General features: G+C 39.0%; 1 protein-coding gene across 1 annotated transcript; it reads left to right on the forward strand.

The window, feature by feature from the left end:
• The first annotated feature begins 1,724 nt into the window (after positions 1-1,724).
• LOC103436765 (beta-amylase 8) lies at positions 1,725-8,380 on the forward strand. The gene is made up of 9 exons (XM_008375215.4): positions 1,725-2,327; positions 2,427-2,756; positions 2,907-3,110; positions 3,650-3,844; positions 4,114-4,278; positions 4,577-4,837; positions 6,118-6,327; positions 6,535-6,754; positions 7,945-8,380. Exons 1-9 carry the CDS (start codon positions 1,887-1,889, stop codon positions 7,974-7,976), a joined length of 2,058 nt encoding a protein of 685 aa, XP_008373437.3. The 5' UTR covers positions 1,725-1,886; the 3' UTR covers positions 7,977-8,380.
• The last annotated feature ends 12,141 nt before the right edge of the window (positions 8,381-20,521 follow it).

Here is a 20,521-nt window from a genome sequence, read left to right on the forward strand (position 1 = left end):
GGGGGAGGGGTCACGGGTAGAAAGGGATAAGGGGACCAAAATCCCCAAGTGGGTCCCACAAGGCACACAAAATAAGGCCCATAAAGCAACCATTTAAAAAATATCTTCCAACCTAGGTGAAATTACCAAATTGCCCTCAATTCCAAAATCTGTAAAATTATTTCGGGACGGGTTGTTATAATTTTCCTCCTAGAATAATGATTGCATGAGACGCATGCTAATCTTATCATAACAGGGATTCCCAAGATATCCGAGGATGTATACCTAATCAAGGTTTGAATAGGTTTCCCATTCTTGGATGACAAGCAAGTCTTCCTTGAAGAGACAAATCTCCCTTACCAATTTGGAGCCTATCAAAGTGCCTTGCTCCGATAGCCCAATCTAGAATACCTAATTCGTATCACATTAGTCACTCCATAATACAATGGCCCTTCGGGTTGTCTTGTGCACCACATGTCAGGAAACTAAAAAATCATGGTCTCAAAGACATCAATTTGCATCCACATAAACGTTACTAAGACCTCAATTTGCATTCACATAAACGATACTTGGACGTGTAATATTGTGACGATCTTGTTTACACATGCTCAATGCAACGTCAGTGACCCAAAACCTTTAGCAACACAACCCATAAAAATTTCACTAAAATTCACTTCATATACCGGGGTTGGGGTACAATTTGGTTGTGTTGTCTTTAGTTGAAATCAGGGTGTTGGACGTTTTGACATTTCAAAATGAAGAAAGAGAAGAGCGAAGGCAGATTAGGTTTAGGCTAGAGAAGGGTGAAGCGTGAAGGACATTGAATTTTTTGACCATGATTTTTTTCTTTGTTCAGTTGAAATGGTTATGTTAGGAAAGGAAGAAGGGAGATGGGTGAAGACAATACAAAAAAGGAGATGTGAGACAATCTAGTATATATATGTTAACCTATAAATGCGAAGTTTTATGTTTGATTACAAGAAAATGACGTTCGAAAAGCGTTAGGTTCTCACCTTAAAAATATAGCATCCCCCTGTGTGAGAGATGCACATGTCTTGTTATTTGCGAATAAGGTATCTTGACCAAATAAAATAAAAGATCGGAACCTTTCAATTTATCAACTTTCATTTGGGGATAGTAAAATTAGAGATCATTTAACATCCAAAAGCATCAAATAAATTGATGGTTTATCATGAATATGTTACTTGGTACCTACACCGTCAATTTGTTTTATATATTTGTATGACTAATGATCTCCGATGACAAAAGAGGAATGCAAGTATGTTATTCTCAATGTGGAATGATCTACGATTACAAATGATTTTCTATAGGAGTGATCTTCAAATGAAGATCAAAAAATTGAATGATTTTGATTACAAAATATTTACGATTAAGGTATGCTATTCTCAATGTGGAATGAGCTCATCCCCAAAGAGGAATGCAAGTATTATCCTATCGCAAAAACGCTAATTATTTCAGCAACCATATTTCGAAAGTGAAATTCACCTATTCTTTCAAAAAAAAAAAAAGGTCACATTATTAAAGGCTCGTTTGAAAAACATTTTAAAATGACTGAAAGCATTTTAAAAGTAAATATTTTGGAGTTCAAAAGTAATTAAAGTGCTTCATGCAATAAACACAAATTTAATGATCCTTACAAAAATACTTTAAGTGATTTTTGAAGTCAATTCTTAGTAAAAATATAAAATAATTTTAGAAAAATAAGTTAGAAGCAGTTCAAGTAGCACAAACACATGGAAGCACTTCAACTGAAAAGAGTGTCAAATTCTGAAAAAAGCACATAACGAAAGAAGCTGTATCAGCGACCGAGCAGCGGACATAACTTTTGGCGTTGAGAGGTGCACATTCAAATTATATGCCCTTTTCCGGCCTTCACTTCGAAAAACATGAACGACGACGACAGTCTCCGCCACGATCTGGACCCACAAAGCGACCACAGCTCCGATTACCTCCCTCACCCCCACCATTCGTCCCACCCTATCCAACCCCAACAATCCCACCCTCAGCCCCAGCCCCAGGCCCGCCGTCCCCGTGGCTTCGCCGCCACTGCGGCTGGCTCAGCGGGTCCCACCAGTCCCTCCTCCACCCCCACCACTAACAAGGGCAAGAGGGAGAGGGAGAAGGAGAAGGAGCGCACCAAGCTTCGAGAACGCCTCCGTCGATCCATCACTAGCCGGATGCTCGCCGGCCTCCGCCAATACGGCAACTTTCCGCTGCCTGCGCGTGCGGACATGAACGATGTGCTCGCAGCCCTCGCACGTGAGGCCGGCTGGGTCGTCGAGCCCGACGGCACCACTTACCGCCACTCTCCTCCTCCCTCCCAAATGGTCCGTACATCCCATTTCTAAGTAATTCATTTTTTGATTTTCGGAATTAGGAATTAGGGTCAATTTAAGGGACTCAAAGTTTGTCGAAAATGGTGACAGGCAGCGGCGTACCAGAACCCCATGGGTATGAGGTCGGTGGAGAGCCCAGTTTCATCAGGAGTAAAAGCAACGAACCCATCATCAATGGCGAGAATTGATGAGAGCTTGTCACCGGCATCCCTTGATTCTGTAGTAATTGGAGAGAGAGACACCACAGCCACAGCCACAGCCACCGCCACGGTCACTGCCGCCACCAACAACTCCGTTGAATGCTTGGAAATGGAGGCTGGTGATCAGCTCATGCATCACCTTTCCAATTCCATCAGTTCCGGGGACCATGGCATTCCCACCACTGCCTTGGCTTATGTTCCTCTCTATGCTGCCCTTGCCGTGAGTCAAATTTTCAGTCTTTTTTTCGCTCTGCATTTTGTTTTCGTTGCTTATTGTCTGATTCTAAGAGAAACCCATGTTCCCTGTATTTTCATATTTTGGTAAAATTTGGTTTTTTAAGTGATACAATTCTTGGGGCTTGTTTTGCAGACTGGGTTCATCAACAGTTACTGTCAGTTGGTTGATCCTGAAGGATTGAGACAGGAGCTAGCTCATGTGCAATCTCTGAATATAGATGGTGTTGTTGTGGATTGTTGGTGGGGGATTGTCGAAGGCTGGAGCCCCCAGAAATATGTCTGGTCTGGTTACAGAGCTCTTTTTAACATCGTCCGGGAGTTTAAGCTCAAATTGCAGGTACCTCTCCCTGACTTATGTTACCCATTCTTATAGCCTATACCATTGGAGCTAGGTTTTGCCTACGTGGCTCATTAAAATGGGTTTGCCTACCTCCATTGGAGATGCTCTAAGGACATATGTAGAACTATACTATATGCTAGATTATGAGTTCAAGACATTTCAAGTTAGTAAGTGTAGGAAAGCACAATTTTGTGAATAAAAAAGATTGAAATTAAGCTTAATGAAGCTATGGCTAGACTTACGAAAATATTTTTTATTTTCAGTGCCTTTCCTTATGAACTTATTTATTGCTGTCTCAAATTTTCTTGAACACATTGAGTGGTTGAAAATGCATCGCTGCTTGTACCATTTAGTTTTATGTCTTCCTACGTAATCTACTGTGGTGTCAAACAAGGGAGAATGTATTTTGTTAAGATGCATTATTGTTACTTTCTAATCTTGTAACCTTAAGAATTTTTTATTTTAACACTTCATATGCTATATTGGAGCATCTGACATTCTGTTGACAAGTAGTTTCTGAAATCATTCTTTTGAAGGTTGTGATGGCATTTCATGAGTATGGAAGAAGTGAGTCTGGTGACGCCCTCATCGCTCTTCCACAATGGATCTTAGAAATTGGTAAGAAAAACCCAGACATATTCTTTACAGATCGAGAAGGAAGGAGGAACACTGAATGTCTATCTCTTGGGATTGATAAAGAAAGAGTTTTACAAGGAAGAACTGGTGTCGAGGTATGAAAATATCTACAGAATGTTGAGCTGCCTTTTAGCTTGGAACATTAAACTATTCCATCCACATTTTGTTTTGATTTACTTCATCATATAATCGGTCCTCCACTATGTGCCTCTGTACCATTTCTTCTTTTATGGTGAATTGTTATATATACTTTATTTTATTTTTATTTTTTTAATTTTTTTATATCCCTGTTCTGTCTGGCCTTGTTTTAAGTTGAAACTTATTTACCTTTTGTCTGTGTTGTTCAATTGGTTTCTTTATGCAGGTCTATTTTGATTTTATGAGAAGTTTTCGTACTGAGTTTGACGACTTGTTTACTGAGGGTCTCATTTCTGCTGTGGAAATTGGACTTGGAGCATCTGGGGAGCTCAAGTATCCTTCCTTTTCAGAAAGGATGGGGTGGAGGTATCCTGGTATCGGTGAGTTTCAGGTATCCGTTAAATCTGAATCATGCCATCCATTTGTCTCTTTTCTGGAGGAGCTAATTGTATATCCATTTAGAGTCTTTCTGTCCCCATATTCTTCAGGTTAAAATAGATGAGATAAAGAAATAATTACTTGAAAGTACTCTCTCTTTTCTCAAACTATTTCCCTCTTTGCATATATTGTAGCGGCGATGTTTTTAGACAGTTTGTGGCGTTCTTGAAAAAGATTGGTCCTTCATGCTCCTTCAAATTGTAGACTCACATTGCAATTGTGTTGAATAACATTTGGTCACTTCTTTGCAGTGTTATGATAGATATTTACAACAGAGTCTGCAGAAAGCTGCTAAATTGCGTGGGCACTCATTCTGGGCCAGGGGACCTGAGAATGCTGGGGAATACAATTCTCGGCCACATGAAACTGGCTTTTTCTGTGAACGTGGTGATTATGATAGTTATTATGGACGCTTTTTCCTTCATTGGTATGCACAGTCACTAATTGATCACGCGGATAGTGTACTGTCTCTTGCAAGCCTTGCCTTTGATGAAACCAAATTAATTGTCAAGGTATGTATCTGGTCTATGCCCCACCCTTTACTGTCTGTGCTAGATGGTGTTATGTTCTCTTCACTTCTCTTCACTTCTCGTCTTTCTAAATTTCTTTTTTTCTTCTGGTTTTGCTCCTCTGATTAGCAATATTATACTAACAGTGCATTTAGATCGAAAGGAAAAATAGGCAGGACCATTGTGGTTCCTTTGTTTTAGTGTTTAATACGGCGGTGTGGATTGGTTATAAAGGACTTCTTCACTCCATTGTGACCCCAACTTTGTGTTATGACTTATAAGAGGAAAGGAAGGGTTGATAGAATGTAAAAATCTGTCGTAAATTTTTAACTTTCAAATCTAACAATCAACTTACGAGAGAGAAGAAAATAAGTTGGATAACATATTGATCACTACAAGAAACTTTGTTTCATTTTGTTTCTGTATTAACAATAACATCCAGTGAAATGAAGTAAATAATCCTTCTGCAAGTGGCCCTTTACCTCAGTGGTGGAAAGGTGTTGAGCCCTTGCATGACATCGTGGGTTTAAACCCCGTCGATGGCTAATCTAACATCTAATCTAACAAAATCTATCGTTTGAAAAAAAAAAAGAGTAAGTAATCCTTCTGTGATGCCATTGATGTTCCAAAGAAAATCCATAATTTTGTTATGTATTCATGGGACAATGAATTCGTCTTCCTTCTTTATATGTGCTTATGACCAGCATAGGACACTGGAACCAAAGAAATGAAGAGTGACATGTAAATGATAGAACCTGAAAGGCTGAAATTTTACTTAAACCATATTTTGTAATGTTGAGGAAAGTTGGGTTTTTATTTTTAACTGTTGGATAAGGGTAATCCTTCAATTTCAGTTTCATCGCAAACACCCATACGTTGAAGGCTTTGAACATTTGGTTCATGATTCCTCAAAAAACTGTATGGTTCCTATCTGTGTACATGATGTTAGGTATAAAATGCAGCTTATGCATGATTAGGATTGTTAAATCATGCCTTTAGTCTTATAAATGGTTTACAGATTTGTTATGTTCAGTCTAGTCCTAGCGTCCCACCTAGAAATGGCCTTAAAGATTAGTTACATCGAGATATCCCAGCTTCTAACCTAGAAGTAGTATAGTGATTTGTTATATTTAAATTGTCTGATGTTCATTAACATCGTTATTACTTATAATCATGTGTACCTAGAACTGAACCAAGGCGTGCGTGGTTGTGATGTTTTTCTTAAAGTGCTCTATGGTAACTTGTTCCATAATGAAAAATAATTAAAAGATGTCAATGGGCAGGTTCCTGCAGTTTTTTGGTGGTATAAGACTACTAGCCATGCAGCCGAGCTAACTTCTGGGTACTATAACCCAACAAACCAGGATGGGTACTCTCCCATTTTTGAAGTTCTGAAGAAACATTTAGCGACGGTGAAGTTTGTTTGCTCAGGTCCACAGATTTCTAGTCAGGATAATGAAGCACTGGCTGATCCGGAAGGTTTGAGTTGGCAGGTAAAGGCCGATATCCGTTCTCATTGGGCTTTCTAACTGTTACAGTGTCAGTATTACCCCTAGAGACTAGAGTTTCCTGGTGTTTGAAAAATTGAAAGGCACATATTAAGTTTTATAGTAGCAGTTTTTCAATACAATGTTTAATTATGTGGATATGTTTGTCTGTAATCAATTCGTGTCATGCTAGATTCTCATTTGTTTCTACAGGTTTTAAATTTAGCCTGGGATCGAGGATTGACTGTAGCTGGTGAAAATGCACTTTCATGTTATGATAGAGAAGGGTGCATGAGAATAGTTGAGATGGTCAAGCCAAGAAATGATCCTGATCGTCACCACTTTTCATTTTTCGTATACCAGCAGCTGTCTCCTCTAGTTCAAGGCACAATTTGCTTTCCTGAGTTGGGTTTTTTCATTAAGTGCATGCATGGTAAGTATTTACTATTCTCACACAGCAATGAGATTTGGTCAGAAAAATTCAATTTGGTGGTGTTTCTTGATAAATTTGATGGGTATTTTTTGATAAGATTTTTTGGACCTTGATGTTTAAGCCCTATATTAGCATCATTCATTATTTTCTTCCTTCACTCTAGAAAATGCCTTTCATACTTTCTTGCAGCCATAAAATAATAATGTCAAGATAACTACCCAAGCTTTAGGGGTGATTCTAAATTGGTCCTAACTTTTTAAAACATTCCAAATAACCACCTAACGTTTTGAAAAATGTTCTTTTGTTAGATTCACTAGTGTTAAGTGATGACATGGACATATATTAAAGTGTGTTCTAACTCTCAAGTCATCTATGGAGCTTTGAATCTCCAAATCGACGCATTTTTTCCAAGCAAATTTACGGTTTAACTTTGTTAAAAGGGTTGATTTGAGGAATTAGAGCTATAAAGACGGCGATTAGTGAAAATCAACTTTAGTATATGTCCACTCATCATTTAATGCTAGTAATGTCATCACTTGATGTTGGTAAAGTCATCACTTAATGCCAGTGATCCAACATATATCTAATTTTCAAAACGTTAGGTAGTTATTCGGAAAGATTTAAAAGGTTGAGATTAATTTGAAATCACCCCAAAAGGTTGGGTAGTTATCCGTACTTAACTCTGCAGACAACATGAATATGAATGGGCTACAGGAATACCATGTGATGGTTTTTTGATTGTTTCTTGCCAATTAAACTGCACTGAAAATTGCCCATATTCTAGTGTGGACACTTCTAAGTTCTAAGAAGCATTTTTCTTTAATTCATAATGATTCAAACTGACAACTTTGTGACCTACAAACGTTATTTTATAATTTTCTGTGACTGCCAAAGATATAGAAACGATGTGATTGCCCTTAAAATATATCGCATATTAGTCTTTTGCCTTTAGGCTTGATTTACCATAATCTGCTTGTTGAATAATTAATTATATAGATGATTGGACGCACTACATGATAGTGCTGTTCCTAGCTATAGCTTTTCCCTGATCATGTTTGGTTTTTTTTGGGGGGTAAATCCGTATATCTGGTTTTTAACCTTTATGTTAGCTTGTAATGAAGACGTGTATAAATTTCATCAGGACAATATCAGCGTAAATCTTACAACGATTTTGCAATTGTGTTTTTCAGGTGAGAGTGCTGAAGATCTAGTATCGTGTTAAGGATTCAGTATTCCATGGGCGGATTGTTAGAACACCGGGATGGACTTTTCAACTGCTGATGGCTCAGATCTTCCAAGGTGAAATGAAACAGTGAACATGATGGTTTCAGGGGTAAAAGCAACAGCAGAGGGTTCAAAAATCTCATAAATATGTCCTTAGGTTTGATATAACCAAAGAAAGATGTAACAACATAAACTTCATTGTGTGGTGTCGTCCAACTCGTGTGTCGAATGAAAGCTGGTGCAGTTTCTGATTAGAAAATGAAAAGGGTAGTAGGTATATAGTTCAAAGTTGGATGTAATGAATGTAATGTTTGTAATTCCTCTCGCTGTGTATTAGTATGAAAAGAAAGATCGGCGGCGATGCGTTTACTCCAAATTAATGGAATGGAATTGTCTTTTGAACTGTCGTCCAAACATTTCTACTGTATTTCACTTCTTATTCGCCTAAAAGTGCAGTTGTAAATGGTCACTACTGGGAGGCAACTCTTTCCTTTCTTGATTTAGCTTCATTCATCTAGCAGTATTGTATACATACATACAATACAGCTCGAACGAATATGGCCATTTGCAACTGTAATCGAGGTTCTATGTTCGATTGTACCTGAGATTTTATGTTCGATGCATGCACCTGAGGTTCTGTGCTCGGTTGTGGTACAAAATCACTTTGTGTCAAAAAGTATAGCATGAAAGGAACCCAAGAAGAAAGGGCTAACAAGGAAACCAGCAAAGGTAGGGCAGGCCGAAATAAGGCCTAGTCCCCAATAGAGCATCCAAAAGGCCCAAGGCTAAAGCAAAATTACACCACCAAAGACAGAAAGGTGGTACGGTTAGAAATCTTTTAGAAATACTTTTAAAATAAATGAAATCGTTTATGGGTTCTAAAAACATTTAAAATGTATTTTGGAAGAAGCACCAGTAATTTGCTTCTTACATGAAGCACTTAGAGTTTTTTTTTCCAGAACTCATTTGTATTTTTACTAAAAATTAGTTTCAAAAGCATTTTCATGAAAACACTTTTAAGTCATTTTAAAAACATTTTCAAACTACGTCCACACATGATATACTATTGTACAAAACTTTTACGTACAAATATAACTTCACATCGTTCGATCTCCACCTCACATATAAACAGTGGTACATTATACATAACAATGACACCATAGACAAAAGTTGAAAGAGGTCGGGGAAAGTCAATAAGGCTGATATTTTCGTGCCACTTTAAACCCCAGTGTCTACTATGCAATACGGAAATTTAATGTGGCTTTTGTCCTCATTAAACACACTTTCAAAAGTTCAATACCTTTGATTCTTTGAAGGATTAAAGTAAAAAAGTTCCGAGAAAAATATAAAATTAACCCAAATATATTTATTTAAAAGTCAGTTGTATCCCATATTAATTAATATGCCCTTTTCTTAAATTTAGGGTATGTTTGGACGAGGATTTACAAGACCTAAAGAATCGATGTCAAGTTATGAAGAAATGAATCACAAAAATATCATATAAAGGGAATTCGAGAAACCCTTTACAAGCAATACAAAAGCATGTGTGAGTGCTTTGTAGATGATACCCCTAAGTAGGGTTTTGCAAATCCCTCCTACATGCTTTTGCAATGCTTGGGATTCTGCTGTTGTCGTCAGCAACACTATGTTGGGTCTATGTCAATAGATATCGACATATGCTGAATCAATCTGATGAGTGATATCGAGATAACCTGTCGGGTGCTGACACAACCTGTTGAGATATGCTTGCATGCATTACCTCAAACACTTGTTGATCACAAAAAAGACCTGTACCAAACATTCAAAAAATACTCAAAATATACTCAAAAAATACTCAAAAAACCTTCACATATATATTTTTTAGACTCAATGTAGTCTTGACACCACCTTGATCCAATATACATCCGCCCACGCCTAGAGGTGCATTACTAACTATTAATCTTTGATACAACATCATTTAGTCTTGTTTTTTCATGTCATGGATTTTGAGATGACAACGTGTAGCAAATTCTGGCTCACATGATATGTTGGTGGCAATGGCATATTGACATCAGTCCAAGCTTATCCATACTTTAATTACGTGCTTATCACAAATTCCTTATAATTATGATGATCATATGACTCGTAACGTTGCATCTTTGGTTAGTACTGGAGTAATATGTCTAGGTCCATTGATTAATTTGAGACTGTGATGGCGCAAAAGCAGATATGGTCTGGTTGGTATTTCTATGTTTCTTATGTCCGTTAGCTCCGTTTGATATCTCCCAAAATTCAAAAGAAAATGATTTCCACACCCTGTTTACTCGCCCTACATAAAGTTTGCTTATGGTGAAAGTAAGTGTGTATAAACATTTCTCTATGTATAATAGTTTGTGGGAAGAATTAAATTTAAGACAATTGTGGTTGGAAAAGTATTTCAGATCCATATTCCATACAACACGTCCTGAATTTGATTCTTGAAGCTGGTGAATAACACAAAGGGTGGCCAGGAGAGGCTAAAATGCCTCTGTGAATTTTCTCGGTCTCCAGAAAGATGTGTTGCCTTGGCAAAGACACCAACTAGTCCCCCTTTGAGAAAAAAAAAATTATTATTTTCCCCTATCAAGACATGCATGAGCTTTATGTCCATGAAAATGTCTCCCCATTGGAGCCAATAATTCAAATGTCTTTGTCCGACCACAAAACTCAAAATTGGCTGCCGTGCTGCTCTGCGTCCGCATTCATTTCCATCCAAAACAGCAAAGATGAGATTTACATGACCAGCCAACTATGATTCGCGTCTCTAAACTTTCGTTTTCATATCCCTAGTGGATATGTTAAGTTCTTGCTCTTCACTTATTTAAGTTGAATCTTGTCCCACCAATAATTCAAAAGTAATGGCTGACTAGCTACTTGTTTGTTTCCTTGCTCATGCCTCAATTATACGATTGAGAGTTCGATGGTTTTGCTAATCTAGGGTATCGTTAGTGAATGTTGTATTTGTTACATAATTTAGTTTCCTCCACTATAGTTTCTGGAACTGTTATTTGCTTTGTATGGAAATAGAATCCGTAAATTTGAACTCCATGGTAATAAATCCGAACTACATATTAATAAAATTCTCTTCGTCAACTAAAAGAGGGTGAAAAGATAATTTAGTATTTTACCACAAAATAAAATTATGAGTAATAAAATAAATTCATACAAACTAAATTTCACAGTTTTTTTTAAGGTCTCATCCATAGGTGACCCTAAAGGAATTGGATCCGCTCCGGACTATAGTGTCCAAAGCCTAGGGATCAACTAATCTGGACCGCACAAATTGAATCCAACAGTTTCCATTAACTCATTTTCTTGGTCCACCACCACACACAAACCAACAACTCTGATTTCTTTTACACACCAATCATCGGCCCAGATGGATTGATCTTTAGCTCTGAACACTAAGGTCCGGAGCATATCCAATTCCGACCCTAAACATCATCTGATTTAAAAAAAATTAAAATTGAGAGGTGTTATTCCCACCCTAATGTCTTATCTTTCCACCAACATTTTTATGAATTTTTTAATTACAAATTTGTCCATTTGTAAAATGACTAATAAGGACCTTAGTTACCCCCTTTTGCATTACTTTTTTTTTTATAAAAAAAAAAAAAGTTTTGGCGTGATAACTCTCACACTATGTTTAGAAAATTTGTCTTCCTTAAACCCTAACTCAACCTTTCCATCTCCTTTCATTTAGAGAAAGCAAAATCATTCAAAGAAAGCAAAAAGAATGAACTTAGAAGATGACGTTTCTATGGAAGAAGTAGATGATTATGTTTCTGTTGAAGAGATAAAAGATAATTTTATGTGGGTCATCTTGATTTGTCGACATCGTACAGTTGAAGCATAACTCTGTAACTTTTTATTTGAATTTGCATTAGGTTAGGGTGCAATTTGTTTCACGTTTTCCTATGAGAATTCTTGGAATTCGTTTTTATTAGGTTAGGGTAAATTTGTTTACAGAAGCCAATTCCCATACAGAGCGGAGGGTCTAGCGAGGCAATAACGAGGGCGGGGGACACCAACGAAGTCACAATGTTGCTGGTGCTGCTACATTGTGGCGATAACCGCTCGTCGTCTCTCTACTATTGTTGTTGTTGTTCCTTTTTTCTGACAACTTGCCGTTTCTCAGCGGGGTGATTCTACTGCTGCTGTATTCGAGCGACGGTGCGTAAGGTGTAGGTGTAGGAGGGGCGGTTGCTCCTGTACAAAGGAGGCGTATGGGCTAAGGCCGATGCCTTGTTGTCCTTATGAGGGGGTTGTTCTTACTGTTAGGGCTCCGACAAGGATTAGACGGTTGGGATCGGAGGAAGTGAAGATTCCAGAGACATGGTTTTAGGGAGATCGAGAAGAGAAAGAGGGTTTAGGATGAGATTACATGTAAAGGAACAACAACACTGGGGGTTAAGGTTTATGGGTTAATTTCGTTTTTGGTATTTTAGAGTGAGAAACACAAAGGAGAGAAGAGAGAGAAGAAGAAAGGCATGGATGAGGAGGATGAGGGACCAAAAGCTCCAAACCATTGTTCACATATCACTCTGAACAAATTCCAATAACTTACAAAACTAGAACGAACCCAGAAAGTAAAAATGTGCGACAAAGTAAGAGAATCTCCAACATATGTGGCAAAAATGGAAAATGATTATGAAAAAGAAAACAAAAGGGGAAAAACAAAGCATGAACCCATAATTCTTCATTCCCACCCCAATTGGAATTTGGAAAGGAAACGGTTTTTTTTTTTTTTTTGGCTTTTAGAAGAGAGTAATATTATTTGTTTATATTCTTTTTTTAAGAGATGTTGATGCACAAAATCAGTGAGGACTTTGGTACAATAGAAAGTGTCAAGTTTGTGACATTCGCTAGATTGCTCCGGTCACTAGTGTGGATAAGTATGTAAATGGATAGAGACAGGGAAGCAAACACAAGATGTACGTGGTTCACCCAAATTGGCTACGTCCACGGAGTAAAGGAGTTCTCATTAATTGTGAAGGGTTTACACAAGTAAATAGGTTCAAGCTCAACTTTAGTGAGTACTAATGAATGATTTAGTACAAATGACATTATAGATTATTGTGGAAGAATGATCTCCTTTTATAAAATAGAGTTTCTAACTTTGTTCTGGTCTTGACACGTGTCATGATGTGATTGACCTTTGATGTTAACACGTGTCGCTCTGTGATTGGCCTCTTGGTGTTGACACGTGTTGCGCTGTGATTAGCCTTCTAGTTGGAGGGAAACTCTTCTGGGTCCTTGACGGTATAACGTTGACCGGTGTTTGGTAGTTTCAGGATTAGTCAAGTATGGTACAAACAGTGCTTCCCTAAGTTCCCGAGTGAGGGAAGCTCCTCAGTTGGGGACTTGCAAAATCCAAGCCGCTGAGTAATCACGAAACTTCTAAGTACCGAAGTGTGATATTGTTTTCATTTGCCTTATCTGTCTCATAAGTAGATGTGGCATCTTTTCTGGAAGTACTTTTCCTCCATCCAGGGGTGGTATATTTAACAGATGGGATGCACAAGGTAATGTATTAATTTCACTTAAAGCTTACTTGTGGTTTCGGGCTTGGTCAAGCGTGATACAAACCCTATAGTAAGAGTCCCCCAAGTCTCTGAGTGAGGAGATTTGCCGAAAGAGGTGACATAAAAAGTAAGCAATCAGAGTTCTAAACAGTCAGTCTTAGATCGAATGTTTGATCTCGTGTTCCGGCTAATTGTTTTCTTTCTCCTTGTTTTGTAGACATCAACAAGGACAAAGAAAAGGACATGGAGAAGAGATAATATGATATACTTTTGCTTTTGAAGAAGTAACTTTCCACAGGCTTATTCTTGAACTAGGTTGGAGGGTTTTTTGGTTTCCTCCAGAGTATAATGTCGACTCAAGAATTTGAGGGTCAAAACAAGTCTATCAAATCAAGAGTGTGTTCGACCTTGATGATATGTGATACTTTTTCTGTTGTCAAAGTTGTTAATGCACAAAATCGGCGAGGACTTTGGTACAACAGAAAATGGTATCTTTTCTGGAAGCACAAGATGTTGAAGATGAGTACTCGAGAGCAATGCCAGGTAAGTAATCAGGCAAGGGGTTCCAGGCAGTCAGTTCCTGATTGGAAGCTTGATTCTAAGTGCTGACTGATTGCTTTCTTTCTCATTGTCTTGCAGGTAAGAACAAAAGCAAAGGAAAAGATAGGAAAAAAGCATGATATGAGATACTCTTGCTTTTGACCATGATGATATGAGATACTCTTGTTCTGGTATGGCTGGTTTGCAGAGGTATTATTAGGGGGGGAGAAGAAAGCTGAGTATTTCCAGAGGCTTCGTTGGGAGTGCCTTCTCAGATATGAGGAAGGGTTGAGCATTTTTGCAGGTCTGCCTGTCCGTGGAGGATGGAGGTTGACATATATAAGAGTTTCCCCAACAACAAGTAGTAATGCTATTCCTTACCCTTCTTGGTCATAGCAATGTAATGGGAGCTGTAAGCTTCACGTGTTTTAACTTTGTCAGAGCATTTTGAAAAAGTGGTCTGTGGTATCCGGAGAGCTGTTGTTGCGTGTGAAGATTGCAGACAAATTTTATCCAAGGAAATCTGACTCTCGAAGTTCGGAGAACGGTGCCTCTTCGGTTTTCGAACAAGCAATCCTGTTGGGGATCTGGCTCTCGAGATTCGGAGAGCGTTGCCTCTTCGATTTTTGAAAAAGTAATCCTAGTGGGAGTCTAGCTCTCAAGATTCGGAGAGTGATGCCTCTTCGATTTTTGAGAAAACAATCCTGGTGGAAGTCTGGCTCTCGAGATTCGGATAACGATGCCTCTTCGATTTTTGAGAAAGTAATCATGTTGGAAGTCTGGCTCTTGAGATTTGGATAGTGGTGCCTCTTCGATTTTTGAGAAAGCAATCATTGGTGGCTGAAGTGATAAGTCTCAAACAGGAGATCAGAGAGCTCAAGCATGAGAATAAACAGTTGCACATGCTCGCACATGACTATGCTACAAACATGAAGAGGAAGCTTGACGAGCTGCATGAATCTGATGGTCAGATTTTACTTGATCATCAAAGGTTTGTGGGTTTGTTCCAAAGACATTTATTGCTTTCATCTTCTGGGGCTGTACCGTGTAATGAAGCTTCAAATGATCACCCTTCAGTGCCTCCTCCTTCTGGGGTTCTGCCCAGTACTGAGGCTCTGAATGAACACCCTCCGGTGCCTCCTTTTTTTGGGGCTCTGCCGACTGCTGAGACTTCTCCTGAGCAACCTTTGTGAAGGCTCCCTTTTGTTTGTTTATTTTGATTCATGTATATGTACATATTTGTAACTTATCAGAGATATCAATAAATAAGCTTTGCTTCATTTCAACGTATTGTGTTAAATACACCAAGGCCTCTTTCACTAAGTTCTTTGAATTTTTTCTTTTGTTGAAGCTTGTATGTTGAAGCTCTGTGAGTGAAGCATGTAGGTTGAGGTAATGCTCCCTTAATTTCCCGAGTGAGGAAAACTTCTCGGTTGGAGACTTGAAAGATCCAAGTCACTGAGTAATCGTGAAACTTCCAAGTACCGAGGTGTAGTAGCATATGGTAGGAGTCCCCCAAGTCTCCGGTCGAGGAAGTTGATGAATGAGGTGTCTTGCTAGTAGCCAAGTTTCCAAAGTAACAAAACTTCACCACTTTCCTTTCTAAGTGGTAGCTCAAAACTCCTCTTTCATGTACATTTGTTATGACAGTTGTTAGGCCCAAAGAAGGGGAGGCCTAGGCTCTCATTTTTTCTTTTCGAAATTTTGAATATATATATTTTTTTTTGAAGCTTTGTAGGTGAAGCTTTGGTGTTGAAGCTTTTGTAGGTGAAGCTTTGGAGTTGAAGCTTTGTAGGTGAAGCTTTTGTGTTGAAGCTTTGTAGGTGAAGCTTTTGTAGGTGAGGTTTTGGAGTTGAAGCTTTGTTGGTGAAGCTTTGATGTTGAAGCTTTGTAGGTGAAGCTTTGGTGTTGAAGCTTTGTAGGTGAAGCTTTTGTAGGTGAAGCTTTGGTGTTGAAGCTTTTGTAGGTGAAACTTTGGTATTGAAGCTTTTGTAGGTGAAGCTTTTGTAGGTGAAGCTTTGTAGGCGAATCTTTGATGTTGAAGCTTTGTAGGTGAAGCTTTAATGTTGACGCTTTGTAGGTGAAACTTTAGTGTTGAAGCTTTTGTAGGTGAAGCTTTGGAGTTGAAGCTTTGTAGCTTTGTAGGTGAAGCTTTTGTGTTGAAGCTTTAATGTTGAAGCTTTGTAGGTAAAGCTTTGAAGTTGAAGCTTTTGTGTTGAAGCTTTTGTAGGTGATGCTTTGAAGTTGAAGCTTTTGTGTTGAAGCTTTTGTAGGTGAAGCTTTGGAGTTGAAGCTTTGTAGGTGAAGCTTTGATGTTGAAGCTTTGTAGGTGAAGCTTTGTTGACACCATAAATTGATTTTGCTTCACACTATCTTGATCAAGAGTGTGTGAAGCTTTTAGCATTTGTAGTTACCCTCCATTTGTTGAAGCTTTTGTTGGTGAAGCTTTTTTGTTGAAGCTTTGTAGGTGAAGCTTTGTTAGGTACCATGAAATGATTTTGCTTCACACTATCTTGATCAAGTGTGTATGAAGCTTTTGGCATTTGTAGTTGCCCTCCATTTGTTGAAGCTTTTGTGGTGAAACTTTGTAGGTGAAGCTTTGTAGTGAAGCTTTGTTGGGTACCATGAATTGATTTTGCTTCACATTATCTTGATCAAGAGTGTGAAACTTTTGGCATTTGTAGTTGCCCTCCATTTGTGGTGAAGCTTTGAAGTTGAAGCTTTTGTAGGTGAAGCTTTGGAATTAAAGCTTTTGTGGTGAAGCTTTTGTGTTGAAGCTTTGTAGGTGAAGCTTTGAGGTTGAAGCTCTGTTGGGTGCCATGAATTGATTTTGCTTCACACTTGATCAAGAGTGTATGAAACTTTTGGCATTTGTAGTTGCCCTCCATTTGTTGAAGCTTTTGTTGGTGAAGTTTTTGTGGTGAAGCTTTGTTGGGTACCATGAATAGATTTTGCTTCACACTATCTTGATTAAGAGTGTGTGAAGCTTTTGGCATTTGTAGTTGCCTTCCATTTGTTGAAGTTGTTGAATTTCCCAATTTCCATTTTTTTTTTGGGAAAACTAGAAATTTGAAAATGTGGGAAAGACAACATATACAAATTTTGCTTCCACACTGTTGAGCAAGAAATTGTGATGCAAGCCACACCTTGTAGTAGTCGAAGGTTTGGATGAACCATATAAATTGAATTTGCTTCGAATAGTCTTAATCAAGAGTGTGTGAAGCTTTCTATGAGTTGTAGTGTTTGCATTGTTACAGAAGAGAAATGTCTGAAGCAAATGCAACAAGGCTGTAGAGCTTAATCTTCGTATACCATACACTGAAGCCGTTATTGGCTTGCAATAAAACTTTATTGGATACTATAACTCTTGTTAGGTATAAGTGCTCCCCTAGTTAAGTTGTAAAGCTTGAGGGTTTTTGATTATTTGTGAATGCTAGGAGTTCACATGTACAAGTTGTACCACTCGTCTTTTGGTTGGTGGAATGAATGATGAGTTGCTTTCATCACTTGGTTGATGGTACAAAAGTGAGTTCCTTTATCACCTTTCATCACATTTCATCACCTGGTTGGTGGCACGAAGATGAGTTCCTTCTTCACTTAGTTGGTGATAAGAGTGGCAAGTTGCCAAATAATATTAGAGTACGAGTTTTACATTTCATCACCTGATTGGTGGCACGAAGGTGAGTTCCTTCTTCACCTGGCTGGTGATAAGAGTGGCAAGTTGCCAAATAATATTAGAGGACGGGTTGTACATTTCATCACCTGTAAGGGTAAGGTGTCGAGGCACATTGTAGCAAGTGTCGAATGACACAAAGTATGTTGAACCCTTTTGAAGCACAATTGGTTTATGTATGGATGTGTTGGAATGTATGATGTTTATGTATGAATGTGTTGGAATGTATGATGTTTATGTTGATTCACATGAGTGATGCTTATGAATGTTTTGCTATGCATGAAGGGATCCATGCTTTCGATATGTGAACCATGTTGGTTGTCACACTTAGTATCACATACTTTGTGTCAAAGTACACATGTTGAAGCTCTGAGTTGGAGTATAGAGGTAGGTCAGTGTAGACCAAGTGTTCCAGTGCTAGGAATGCAAAAGACTCAGAAGAAGTTGTTTGAATTCCCTCTTCTTTAAATATTGGCCGAATGGCTTGTATGACAAAATATCTCAAGCGGTTGAGGGTCAAAACATTTGTAATGTGTATGCCTTCTTATAATAGCATTTCCTTCAGTACCTAGTCCTCCACTTTGAAAGAGTGAGGCTTGGCTCCGTAGTCATAATAGTCGACGGTACGTTCACCCCTGGTTGTCTTGATACGAACTTTTATCCCTCTTGTTGTAATGGGCTTGCTGAGAGTAAAAATCCTTCCTCTTACAAAGAGACAAATACGTTTGGTGACTTAGCGAGTAGCTAAATGAGGCAGAAGATGATGCAATGGGTGTCTGAATGGCCAAGATCTCCTCACTTAGTAGAACTTGACTTCCACTTCCTACTTGTTGATAGGGGTTAACCATATGGGGGTTCCCTTGGTATGTCCTCGCTTCGGCAGAGGCGTGGTTGTAAGCCTGTGTCATCACCTCAGAGTAAGTCTTCCAAGTGTTGGCATTGATCATGTACTTGAAGAAACAATCACGTTCGCCTGCCGTGAAGATTTTAAGGGCGGTATTGTCATCTGCCTCAGCGCAGCGAGAATACTCATAGCTGAAGCAACCAGCATACTCTCGTATGTGACTCGTTCGGCTTTTAGTGAATAATGTACAAGTCATCTGCAGAATGTAAGCGATCAGTCTGAAATATGTGTTGAAAGACAAATAGTTTCCTTAGTTCCTTAAATAAGTATACTGTCTCAGGTGGAAGATAACAATACCAGTTTAGCGCTCCGCTAGAGCGGGTGGAAGGGAAGATAAGACATCGCTCTTCGTCGGTGTGCATTCGATATGCCATGGTGGACTCAAAGAGGTTAAGGTGTTCAATCGGGTCATTCCTTCCAGTATAGAGTTGTAAACTAAGCTTTTTTTTTTGTCTTCGCTTGAAGGGGGTGTCGAGGATCCTCCTTGTGAGAAGGCCAGGCCTGGGTTGGTTCTAATCAAGTATCTCGGCCTGACGTTCGGCCTTCAACTTGTTTACTTCCTCAAGGAGCTGTAGGACAAATGGGTCTTGAGTAGAGTCATGTACCACTGGAATTTTCTTCCGTAAGTCTTCATCGCCTATTGGAAATAGGAAAGTTTGAGTAAGAGCGTGTGGTTTTTCCTTGGACTTGCCGTACTGACTTTTAGGGCATGTCTGTCAAAATACCTCCAAGTTCCCTGTACATTCATGTTTCTCTGGGACCTGTCGCTCCTTCTTTAAATTGGCAGCTGGCCTGGGTCGTGGGAGGGGACCGAGTCTTTCAAAAACCCTTGGGTCATTGATCTTCGAGCTTATGTGGAAAGGATTCTCTCGACATTGCTTTAGGAAGTCTCGGCAGTCACGATAAACGGCTTTTGATCCTTCTAACCCTTTTGCAAGGTGGTGTCTTCCTCCACTTCTCCTACTTCAGGTCGAAGCAGTTGAGTTAAGAGAAGTCTCATGTTAATCAATGTTTTGATGATTAGCTCACTCCTCATTAGGGATACCCATGTCGAAGGAAGGTGACCCTTTGTGTTGGGGGGCACCCAGATGATGGTTGATGTTCACAGGGGCAACAAGCTTGTGTGTTTGAGCATGCCTAGTTTTGTGGAGTGTCTCGAAGAGCTTCTCATATTGTTCCTAAAGTATCTCATTCTTTATTGCTATCTTATTGTTCTGAGCCTTCAGCTCCTCAACTTTAGCTTGAAGAACGAGCTTCTTTCGTTGCTTCGTACTAGGTGCGATGAGGGTATCGTTCTGCGTGCTGTGGCTTCCTTCGCTCCCCATGTTGGAGAGGGATGCCTTGTCAAAAGAGAATGTACGAATGGTGGAAACCAACTTAATAAAGCTGAAGAGAGTAGGAATAAGTGTGATTCCCACAAACGGCGCCAAATGTTGATGCACAAAATCAGTGAGACTTTGGTATAACAGAAAATGTCAAGTTTGTGACCTTCGCTAGATTGCTCCGGTCACTAGTGTGGATAAGTATGTAAATGGATAGAGACAGAGAAGCAAACACAAGATGTACGTGGTTCACCCAGACTGGCTACGTCCATGGAGTAGAGGAGTTCTCATTATTTGTGAAAGGCTTACATAAGTACATGGGTTCAAGCTCTCCTTTAGTGAGTACTAGTAAATGATTTAGTACAAATGACATTCGGGATTATTGGTGGAGAATGATTTCTTTTTATAGAAGAAAGTTTCTAGCTTTGTTCTGGCATACTGTGATTGGCCTTTGATGTTGACACGTGTCGCCCTGTGATTGGCCTCTTGGTGTTGACACGTGTTGCGCTGTGATTGGCATCTTGGTTTGAGGGAAACTCTTCTGGGTCCTTGACGCTATAA

The sequence above is a fragment of the Malus domestica genome, chromosome 06 (genome assembly GCF_042453785.1).
Source record: "Malus domestica chromosome 06, GDT2T_hap1".
Taxonomy (NCBI): Eukaryota; Viridiplantae; Streptophyta; class Magnoliopsida; order Rosales; family Rosaceae; genus Malus; species Malus domestica.